The sequence below is a fragment of the Cherax quadricarinatus genome, chromosome 66 (assembly GCF_038502225.1).
Source record: "Cherax quadricarinatus isolate ZL_2023a chromosome 66, ASM3850222v1, whole genome shotgun sequence".
NCBI lineage: Eukaryota > Metazoa > Arthropoda > Malacostraca > Decapoda > Parastacidae > Cherax > Cherax quadricarinatus.
Genome location: NC_091357.1, coordinates 15,493,990 through 15,506,229, shown reverse-complemented (window position 1 = coordinate 15,506,229; position 12,240 = coordinate 15,493,990). Strand labels below are relative to the sequence as shown.

Here is a 12,240-nt window from a genome sequence, read left to right as displayed (position 1 = left end):
TTTCATCACCTAATCTTTTTGTTATCCTTATAACCTTACTCTTTCCTGTATTCACTTTTAATTTTCTTCTTTTGCATACACTACCAAATTCATCCACCAACCTCTGCAACTTCTCTTCAGAATCTCCCAAGAGCACAGTGTCATCAGCAAAGAGCAACTGTGACAACTCCCACTTTATGTGTGATTCTTTATCTTTTAACTCCACACCTCTTGCCAAGACCCTCACATTTACTTCTCTTACCCCATCTATAAATATATTAAACAACCATGGTGACATCACACATCCTTATCTAAGGCCTACTTTTACTGGGAAATAATCTCCCTCTTTCCTACATACTCTAACTTGAGCCTCACTATCCTCGTAAAAGCTCTTCACTGCTTTCAGTAACCTACCTCCTACACCATACACCTGCAACATCTGCCACATTGCCCCCTATCCACCCTGTCATACGCCTTTTCCAAATCCATAAATGCCACAAAAACCTCTTTAGCCTTATCTAAATACTGTTCACTTAAATGTTTCACTGTAAACACCTGGTCCACACACCCCCTACCTTTCTTAAAGCCTCCTTGCTCATCTGCCATCCTATTCTCCCTCTTGTTCTTAATTCTTTCAATAATAACTCTACCATACACTTTACCAGGTATACTCAACAGACTTATCCCCCTATAATTTTTGCACTCTCTTTTGTCCCCTTTGCCTTTATACAAAGGAACTATGCATGCTCTCTGCCAATCCCTAGGTACCTTACCCTCTTCCATATAATTTATTAAATAATTGCACCAACCACTCCAAAACTATATCCCCACCTGCTTTTAACATTTCTATCTTTATCCCATCAATCCCGGCTGCCTTACCCCCTTTCATTTTACCTACTGCCTCACGAACTTCCCCCACACTCACAACTGGCTCTTCCTCACTCCTACAAGATGTTATGCCTCCTTGCCCTATACACAAAATCACAGCTTCCCTATCTTCATCAACATTTAACAATTCCTCAAAATATTCCTTCCATCTTCCCAATACATCTAACTTTCCATTTAATAACTCTCCTCTCCTATTTTTAACTGACAAATCCATTTGTTCTCTAGGCTTCCTTAACTTGTTAATCTCACTCCAAAACTTTTTCTTATTTTCAACAAAATTTGTTGATAACATCTCACTCACTCTCTCATTTGCTCTCTTTTTACATTGCTTCACCACTCTCTTAACCTCTCTTTTTCTCCATATACTCTTCCCTCCTTGCATCACTTCTACTTTGTAAAAACTTCTCATATGCTAACTTTTTCTCCCTTACTACTCTCTTTACATCATCATTCCACCAATTGCTCCTCTTCCCTCCCACACCCACTTTCCTGTAACCACAAACTTCTGCTGAACACTCTAACACTACATTTTTAAACCTACCCCATACCTCTTCGACCCCATTGCCTATGCTCTCATTAGCCCATCTATCCTCCAATAGCTGTTTATATCTTACCCTAACTGCCTCCTCTTTTAGTTTATAAACCTTCACCTCTCTCTTCCCTGATGCTTCTATTCTCCTTGTATCCCATCTACCTTTTACTCTCAGTGTAGCTACAACTAAAAAGTGATCTGATATATCTGTGGCCCCTCTATAAACATGTACATCCTGAAGTCTACTCAACAGTCTTTTATCTACCAATACATAATCCAACAAACTACTGTCATTTTGCCCTACATCATATCTTGTATACTTATTTATCCTCTTTTTCTTAAAATATGTATTACCTATAATTAAACCCCTTTCTATACACAGTTCAATCAAAGGGCTCCCATTATCATTTACACCTGGCACCCCAACCTTACCTACCACATCCTCTCTAAAAGTTTCTCCTACTTTAGCATTCAGGTCCCCTACCACAATTACTCTTTCACTTGGTTCAAAGGTTCCTATTCATTCACTTAACATCTCCCAAAATCTCTCTCTCCCCTCTACATTCCTCTCTTCTCCAGGTGCATACACGCATATTATGACCCACTTTTCGCATCCAACCTTTACTTTAATCCACATAATCCTTGCGTGTAAATTATGCGTAGTGTGACCTAAGTGTAAGTAGAAGTAGCAAGACGTACCTGAAATCTTGCATGTTTATGAGACAGAAGAAAGGACACCAGCAATCCTACCATCATGTAAAACAATTACAGGCTTTTGTTTTACACTCACTTGGCAGAACGGTAGTACCTCCCTGGGCGGTTGCTGTTTACCAGCCTACTACCTATGTGCTATTTAATAATAGTTCTTGTTCCAGTAATACTTCTTTTTCAGTTTATTATGTCTAATTTTTGAGGCCTAGCTACATGTGTATTGAGTCCCTGAACCATTAATAGCTGCCTCAAAATTTTTGTAAATATAAAACCCCCACCACGATGTTAAATAACTTGAGTATGTACCTCCACAGGTAAAACAGGAGATGCGCTTGGAAGGAAAGAGCATTTTGCAATACCGGTGTGCTGCACTAGTACGAGAAATTACTGAACTGGTCGTTCAGACAGACAGCGAAGAGTATCTTAACCAGCTAGAAGAGCAACTTAGAAATATCTATAATGCTGTAAGAAACACTGTACCTATACAGGAAGTTAAATTTAGGTGAGTATTACAGTATTGTAGTGACGATAAACACCATCACTTACTTGCTCATCCTCTGTCCTTTATCGAACTGTAATTGAGTGTTTTCAGTAGAGAACCTGTCTAGCAATGATCAGTAGGCCTACCTTAGCACACTATCCATTTGTTCTTATAATTGCTGCACTTTTTTAACGTATTTTAAAGTACTTAACATATATACAATATGAATAAAAATCAAAGAAATGTAGTTCATGATTTAAGAGTTGTATTAGAGTGATCACAGGAAAGATAAGCAAACAAGTGGGTCATGATTCTGCAGCATCTCAGGAGGATGGCTGGAGGTATTATCAGGAGTAAGAACCTTGAATTCAAGGATCTTTCTGGCCAGATACATTCTTTTCCTGGGTGTAAAATATTGTTTGAATTAAAATGACAGAGAACCCTACACCCACATGAACTGAATCTGAGTTCAAATGAATGCTCTCTATTTTTTAACCAAAATAATCAGAGGCCAAGGCCAACTGAAAAGCAGAATCAAAGGTAGGCACAGCTGGTTCAGATACACAACCAAGCAGGTCATTCAGATGGGTAAATAGGTGCCCCTGATTTCCACAGGATTAAATCCCCCATCCCCCCTGTATTGTCTTCATGATTGTTCTATAGGCTTTTACATAATAGACTATAATACAGGAATCTGCAATCTACTTGCTACACACCTGCCAGACCTACATAGTGATGTGTCTCAGCATTGAATTTTAGATCAGGGTTGTAACCATGATCATCAAAACTTGCCAGGTTAACATTCAGCAAATACACGGTCATCATTTCCATGCTTGCAAGAAAATTTATGTTTGTAAAATTTAAGACTGCTAAACCTTTAAAAAAAAAATTAATACCAAATTATTAAATTTAGTCCTGTGAAGGGTGCACACTTCTGAGTATGTTTACACACCATTTAAAAAACTGTAGCTATCCTCCCTTCCCTTGTATTAAACCTGAATGCTTCACACTTTCAGGCCCTATATTTAAAGAGATATGGCCTATATTTGATGTTAGCTGGGATTTACACATCTGTAAGGGAGGTAGTCAACACTGTACAGTTATTTCTGTTGTGATGACTAACATTATTCGAGAGTACTTTTGCAAAATTTTCTGCAACCGAGGAGCCTCAAGTAATGTGACCAGTGTGAATATGGAAGCTTTACTGTACCTAGAAGCTGGTTAAATCCTAGAGAAGAGCATCTAAAAACTTAGGGAAATAAACCAAATTCTCTGAGTATACTGGTTTAATCCAAATTGTCATTTTGTTTTATCATTCTGTCCTTATTATTTTTCTTGTACAAGACTTTTCTGGCTTATACAACTTTTCTTTGTACTTCAGATATTTTCACAGTACATAAATCAGTCTTCAATCTTTTCTCACATTCTTTTAAGCAAGTGATAGGCCATTCTTGTACTGTGCATGAAAAGCATGATTATTTTAAGTCGTATTATTATTATTATTCATTTTTTTTTTCAACAAGTTGGCAGTCTCCCACCGAGGCAGGGTGACCCAAAAAAGAAAGAAAATCCCCAAAAAGAAAATGCTTTCATCATCATTCAACACTTTCACCACACTCACACATAATCACTGTTTTTGCAGAGGTGCTCAGAATACAACAGTTTAGAAGCATATACGTATAAAGATACACAACATATCCCTCCAAACTACCAATATCCCAAACCCCTCCTTTAAAGTGCAGGCATTGTACTTCCCATTTCCAGGACTCAAGTCCGACTATATGAAAATAACCGGTTTCCCTGAATCTCTTCACTAAATATTACCCTGTTCACACTCTAACAGATCGTCAGGTCCCAAGTACCATTCGTCTCCATTCACCCCTATCTAACACGCTCACGCACGCTTGCTGGAAGTCCAAGCCCCTTGCCCACAAAACCTCCTTTACCCCCTCTCTCCAACCCTTTCGAGGACGACCCCTACCTCGCCTTTCTTCCCCTATAGATTTATATGCTTTCTATGTCATTCTACTTTGATCCATTCTCTCTAAATGACCAAACCACCTCAACAACCCCTCTTCTGCCCTCTGACTAATACTTTTATTAACTCCACACCTTTTCCTAATTTCCACACTCCGAATTTTCTGCATAATATTTACACCACACATTGCCCTTAGACAGGACATCTCCACTGCCTCCAACCGTCTCCTCGCTGCTGCATTTACCACCCAAGCTTCACACCCATATAAGAGTGTTGGTACTACTATACTTTCATACATTCCCTTCTTTGCCTCCATAGATAACGTTTTTTGACTCCATACATTCCTCAATGCACCACTCACCTTTTTTCCCTCATCAATTCTATGATTAACCTCATCCTTCATAAATCCATCCGCTGACACGTCAACTCCCAAGTATCTGAAAACATTTACTTCTTCCATACTCCTCCTCCCCAATTTGATATCCAACTTTTCTTTATCTAAATAATTTGATACCCTCATCACCTTACTCTTTTCTATGTTCACTTTCAACTTTCTACCTTTACACACATTCCCAAACTCATCCACTAACCTTTGCAATTTTTCTTTAGAATCTCCCATAAGCACAGTATCACCAGCAAAAAGTAACTGTGTTAATTCCCATTTTGAATTTGATTCCCCATAATTTAATCCCACCCCTCTCCCGAACACCCTAGCATTTACTTCTTTTACAACCCCATCTATAAATATATTAAACAACCATGGTGACATTACACATCCCTGTCTAAGACCTACTTTACCGGGAAGTAGTCTCCCTCTTAGGGCTCTGTTGGCCTGGTGGTTAACGCTCTCGCTTCACTCGGTGAGGGCCTGGGTTCGATTCCCAGCCAGAGTAGAAACATTGGACGTGTTTCTTTCCACCTGTTGTCTATGTTCCCCATCAGTAAAATGGGTACCTGGGTGTTAGTCGACTGGTGTGGGTCGCATCCTGGGACACTGACCTAAGGAGGCCTGGTCACAGACCGGGCCGCGGGGGCGTTGACCCCCGGAACTCTCTCCAGGTAAACTCCAGGTAACTCTCTTCTACACACCCTAACCTGAGCCTCACTATCCTCATAAAAACTCTTTACAGCATTTAGTAACTTACCACCTATTCCATATACTTGCAACATCTGCCACATAGCTCCCCTATCCACTCTATCATATGCCTTTTCTAAATCCATAAATGCAATAAAAACTTCCTTACCTTTATCTAAATACTGTTCACATATATGCTTCAATGTAAACACTTGATCTACACATCCCCTACCTACTCTGAAACCTCCTTGCTTATCCGCAATCCTACATTCTGTCTTACCTCTAATTCTTTCAATTATAACCCTACCATACACTTTTCCTGGTATACTCAATAAACTTATTCCTCTATAATTTTTACAATCTCTTTTGTCCCCTTTCCCTTTATATAAAGGGACTATACATGCTCTCCGCCAATCCCTAGGTACCTTCCCCTCTTTCATACATTTATTAAACAAAAGTACCAACCACTCCAACACTATATACCCCCCTGCTTTTAACATTTCTGTCATGATCCCATCAGTTCCAGCTGCTTTACCCCCTTTCATTCTACATAATGCCTCACGTACCACCCCCACACTTACATTCTCTGTTCATATGCCAGGAAAATCCTGATGCATATCTTAAGATATATGCATTTTTGTGGTTAAATATACATATACAGGAGGGCCCCTCTTTACGGTGTTTCGCTAATACAGCAGTTTTCAGTTTTACCCACTCTTCATTTATTCAGACTTCCTACAATAAATATGCTCACCACTTGCTATAAGCTAAGGACAAAAATATTTTAAGGTAAGTAATGTGTACTGTATATGCATTTTTTAGGCCCAGCTCTATTGTTTACTTAATAGATGATAGTGTAAACATATTATCAGGCTTTTATATGCATTTGAAAGTGAAAAAAGGCTATGATTCACTTTACAGCAGTAGCCCGGAACCTAACCTGCTGTATAAACGGGGCCTGCCTGTACATATACCACAGTATAGCATTATTTAGCCTAACCTAACCACATGTACAAAATCCAACATGTTATTTATAAGAATAAGAGAAAATTCAGAAAATGATGCAGTGTTATACAAGATGACAAACTAACATGTGGAAATATTCAAAAAATGTTTTCAGGGTTTCTCTAAAAACTTTTTATCTTAAATTGATAAAAATGTGTGGGAGGTTTGTTCAAGAGGTCACTTAAACTGTTAAAACTCCAGATAAAGGAAAGTATCAGAAGATATAAATACAGTGGACCCCCGCTTAACGATCACCTCCAAATGCGACCAATTATGTAAGTGTGTTTGTACGTGTATGTTTGGGGGTCTGAAATGGACTAACGTACTTCACAATATTCCTTATGGGAAAAAATTCGGTCAGTACTGGCACCTGAACATACTTCTGGAATGAAAAAATATCGTTAACCGGGGGCCACTGTATGTTTATAATACTTTAAATTTACTTTGTTAGACCAGAACAGGATGTAGATAAAGGAAAGCAGGTCCTGGAAGATGGGCAGTTTGTAACAATGCTGCCTATAGAAGGAGAACCAAAGGCTAAACGTGGCAGACGGCGTAAACAAGTTGAACAACAAGCAGAGCTGAACGCTGCAACTTATCACCTCAAACTAGAAAATCAACAGCTCCAATCAGGTGTAAGTATTGCAACAGTTTGTATTGCTGTTCACCTTACTTCATTTTTTGTTTATCACCAGGCAATTTTTCACACTTTTATATTGCACAACTTAATGTTTTTAGTTAAACGTGTCACACATCTGCTACGAAATGTTTCTGCTGCACAAATTTTTTCCATTTTCCTCTAGTAATTACACAGAAAAAGTACAGCTAACTTTTCCCCTTGAAAAAACATTAAATAAATAAGAAACATAAAGGAAGGTAAAGATAAGTGTATATTGAATGTAAGTAGGTTTGTAGGATTTTCCTGTCATATATAAGACAGAAAGAAAAGGTAAAGTAGGTAATCTGGCAGTTTGGTGGGTTAATATTGGACCAAGATGTCTACACTTCCAAAAAGAAGGGATGGTGAATGCATTTTTTTCATTTAGAACATGTTAGACATAGCATGCATTGTAATACAATAAAGTAACTTAATATTTGCCTTTGGTCAAGCAAGTTCTGGGTAATCATTTCCCATGACTGATCTTACAAGATTTAACTTGCCCTTAAAGTACTGCCTCGTCTCTAAACTGGTAGTTGGGTCATGGGTTAGACTTCGGTTTTCCCAGATTTAGATTTCTGCACGAAAGTGGCTAGTTTATGGACCATAGCAAAAGATTACATGACTGTGTAAAAGGTCTTTCAACTACGTCCTAAAAGGGTTAGCAGGAATATATTTGGATATACGAGGTGCTATCAGAAAGTTCCTGTAGATCACACTGCACAGTACACTTCTTTATGAGTTTGTGTGGTTTTTGTTCTTTCTGTTGAGGTTAGGCAGGCATTTTTTTGTAGCATTGTCAGTGCATTGCTGAGATTTTGTATGTAACAGAATGGTCTCTAAAAGAAAGAACAGTATGGACAATGGGCCTACTGGCCCATGTCCATACTGGCATCCACCCACTGACCCATGCTAGTTAAGAAGTCAGCAAGTAAGGAGAAAGTCAGATGATAGGAAAGGTGAAGGGGATACAAAAGATAAGTCAAAAGGAAAGGTGAGAAAGTAGTACTAGGTTGCCATGTGTGTTTGAAGATTAGAGCATTGAGAAAGACAGGCATCTTTAGAAACAAAACTGGAGTAAAGATTCATGTTAGGAATGTTGTGTATAAGGATCAGTTAACATCTGTACAGGATAGATTTCACAGGGCAGAACTTTATAGGATGACCATATCTTCAACAAGCCAGAAAAGAGCATTATGCCAGCAAACACTTGCATTATTTTAAGCCTGTGAGTGTGTGCCCAGTTTCACTACCGTATTGGAGGTAATGGGATAAACACTAGAAACATCAATGACAAAAGTATGAACTTGTTACTGCAGAGTGTGTTAGTTTGGTGTAATACAAGTTATGTTAAGATGACAGGTGTTTTTACTGGAGAAGTGGGTTTAGGAGAGAATACACTATTTAGCATTGCAGTAGGCAGATTTTATGAAATTGGGAGGTTAGTAAAGGCAAGAAAGAATGAACTGCAAAGAGTAGAAATTTCAGTCTTAAAATTGTGGATCACATATGCAGAAGGTGCTGAGAAAGAAATGAGAACACATTTCTTGATGCAGGCATTCTGTTTCAATTATGCAACATAATTATTTAATTGCTGAGCTGACAACTTATTTTCTTGGGTGATAGGACCAGCAAATGGAATTTGAGGGGGTGCTGGAGCACCATCAAGTACATGAAATTATTCAGCAGGAGGATGGCACCATCACTGAAGTATACTACTACCATCCAATGGATCAGTACGACCAGTACACAGACCAAGAGACATCTGTACACCAGCAGTATGAAAATGATACTATAATAATTGAGCCACAAAACATAAAGACAGAACCTCGGCATGATGACAGTTTTTAGCAGTGTGTACCAGGTTGCTGGCCGGCAGTTAAGTGTATCCCTTTAATGCTTCTCTGAGGTCTTCATAAGTTTAGTAAAACATGAAACTTACAGCAAGTTGTACTGACAAGTTACCTAGAATGTGAAATACACTCTGTGATAAGTTAACTTTTAGCATTCAATTTTTCAAGTGGGCAACTATAAAAATTACTTGTTTTGATGTGTCTTAACATCATGTGTTACGGGTCCACAACCCTTTATCCGAATTCTGAAATTGGAAAAGTTCCAAAAACTGAAGGTTTTTCTTGTAGTGTGGGTCATCTGAACCTAGAGACTATACTGGCCCCAAAGGGTTTTGGATAAAGGGATGTGGACCTGTACCAGTAAACTAAGAAAAAGTTAACAAAATGAACATAAAGAGCTACCACAAAGCTTGATCCCATGGGTGATTTTTTTTTAATTAAACCTTACCAAAGAGGTTGCTCAATTATTCAGCATCTTAGTATGGTATATAATTATATAAATACAGTATTGTACTTTACATGATAATAGTTTAGAGAAACAGTGTGCCTAAGAAATAATATTTCTTGGATGTTGAATGTATTTTTTATTTTTTATATAAAAAAAAGAGTAAAGACATTAAAAAATATATTTATATACTGTATATAATGTTTATAGTTAAATATATAAAATTGTGTATGATGTTATTTGAAAAGTTGCAGTTTCTAAAGGTGTCTGGGAAGGGGGGAAGTAAATGGTTCAGATTCCTTATATTAAGGACGAGAGCTTTAGAACTATCAGCCCCTTATTTTTTAATTCTATTATACTTTGTAATGCAACTTATTGTTTTGATTGTAATTTAGATTACTTAATGAGTCACTCATATTCTACAGTTCCTGTATGGCATGTGTCAGTTGAATATTGAAAAAATTCCAGATAGGAAGCCAGTTACTTTCATATTATTTCTATAGTGATGCAGTAGAACCCCACTGAACTGAACATGTTATGTACACAAATTTTTATTTGTGCACATAGTTTTCCCAAAATCAACATTAGCTGTATTGAAGTGAAGCTTAATTCTTCCCTGACTTGTCATGGGTTAGCTTAAATTTATTAGCATTATTGTAACATCAATGAATTACATTATGATGTTGAAACTGATTATTAGGGAATTTTTGTGACAATGTATTTACACTTGCCTCTAGCAAAATGATCTGCTCATTAAACTAAGATTGCAAACTCTGGCTAAAGCCTACAGTCTGTAGTTATGTTCAGAATATTAATACATCAGGTAGGTGGCATGGTAATGCATCCCTTGCAGCTCGGTGTTTCAACCATAACTGTAAGGTTTGTCAGTACAAATGGGTGGTGTACTACTATGAGGACTTCAAATGTTGGATGTTCAGCTGTGATGTTATTGTTACTTACCTGGGCATAAATATGTTTGCTAGAGCATTCCCATGAGCAACTGAATGGCAGTATATGGTACAGTAATACTAATTTATGTATATGACTTCGACCAGTTTGGTTGTAAAGATGAATTTTCCATGGGGAATAAATTCAATTTTTATACATATTGTACTAAATTTTTTTGTGGTTACATTGGGAAATTTTTTTTTCTTTTTTTGTATAAACAGAATTCCCTTTCAGTGGTATTGCACAAACTAGGCATAACCAAAAGTTGAATATGACTTAAGATTGCTTTTAGGGCCCAAGATGGTGTAATTTTTCTACAAACTGAAGTACAGGTTTATATGGCAAGTCTTGAAGATGTCCTCAAAGTGGTAATGGTGATTCCCAGAATCTCAATCAATTACTTAAATAGATGTGCAAGTACTGAATCATTGCAGCTACTGTATATTATTACATTCATGGGGAATCACTAAACTTGTAAGGGTCATATAGTGCCTGGAGGAATGGGAGGTAATCAGGTTTGACTTGAGGGAGGGCAGGTCAGGTTCCTTGGATCAAGTCTCCTCACTGGCAGCAAGGAACTTCCACAGACAACTAATTTTGATAAAATTTTGCTGTATAATCCTATGGGTTTAGTGCTGCCTCCCGTGATTATATTATTATTATAATAATCAAGGGGAAGCGCTAAACCCGGAGGATTATACAGCGCCTGGGGGGGGGGGGGAATGTGGAAGGCATTCAGGCTTAATTCGGGGAACTGGAGCACAGATCCAATTTCCTAAATCAAGAGCCCCTCACCAACATCAAGGAACCTTCCTTGAATAGAATCTGATTGCCTTCTATTTCCCCAAGTGCTATAAGATAAGATTTCGTTCGGATTTTTAACCCCGAAGGGTTAGCCACCCAAGAAAGTCAGTGCGTCATCGAGGACTGTCTAACTTAATTCCATTGGGGTCCTCAATCTTGTCCCCCAGGATGCGACCCACACCAGTCGCCTAACATTCGGGTACCGATTTGCTGCTAGGTGAACAGGACAATAGGTGTAAGGAAATGTGTCGAAATGTTTCCACCCGCCGGGTGTGTGAAGCGGGAGCTTTAGCCACCAGGCCACCCCTATGTGTTTAGAGCTTCCCTCTAGATATAATATGATAGCTCAAGAAAGAAATAATTGATTGAATAACATTTGTTTAAATCTAAATTATTGTATTATTTTTTTTATATAAATAGAAGTATTGTATTGTGCAACTGATCAATAAATATATAATAAAGATCCCTGGTGCTTTTTTGTTGATTTCTTTTCCTACAGTATTAACTACATCTTTCACTGCTTGACATGATTTTTATTATTAATGATAAATGGGAGTAGAAATTATATTAACATGGATGAAAGAATATAAATATCTTTTGGATGATATAAGAAAATGGAACAGTGGAGAGTGCCATGTTACATGGCTGCCCAGAGATAGCATGTACAACAGTATTTGTGCTAGAGTTCTAATAAGTACAAGCCCTGTGTTCTAAGGTTTTGGAAATAGCAATTAAGGATGTTCATATACAATGGTACCTACTCTGGAGATCATTTGTGTTAAAGTTCAATATACAAGATGGTCCTCAGCATAAGTTTTGCTCATATATTGGTTACAAGCATGTGTGAGAAGCTTCCTCCCAGGTTCTACTGTTGAGAATTTTC

General features: G+C 37.8%; 1 protein-coding gene across 4 annotated transcripts in view; it reads left to right on the top strand.

The window, feature by feature from the left end:
• The window catches only part of LOC128704110 (uncharacterized), a 44,508-nt gene extending 32,686 nt beyond the window's left edge, over positions 1 to 11,822 (top strand). For all 4 annotated transcript variants that reach the window (XM_053799143.2, XM_053799142.2, XM_053799141.2 and 1 more), the window contains 3 exons: positions 2,425 to 2,612; positions 7,101 to 7,284; positions 8,934 to 11,822. In XM_053799143.2, the coding sequence (XP_053655118.1) occupies positions 2,425 to 2,612; positions 7,101 to 7,284; positions 8,934 to 9,158 (597 nt within the window). In that variant the 3' untranslated portion in view covers positions 9,159 to 11,822. The remainder of the gene's footprint in view (positions 1 to 2,424; positions 2,613 to 7,100; positions 7,285 to 8,933) is intronic.
• Positions 11,823 to 12,240: the final 418 nt, after the last annotated feature.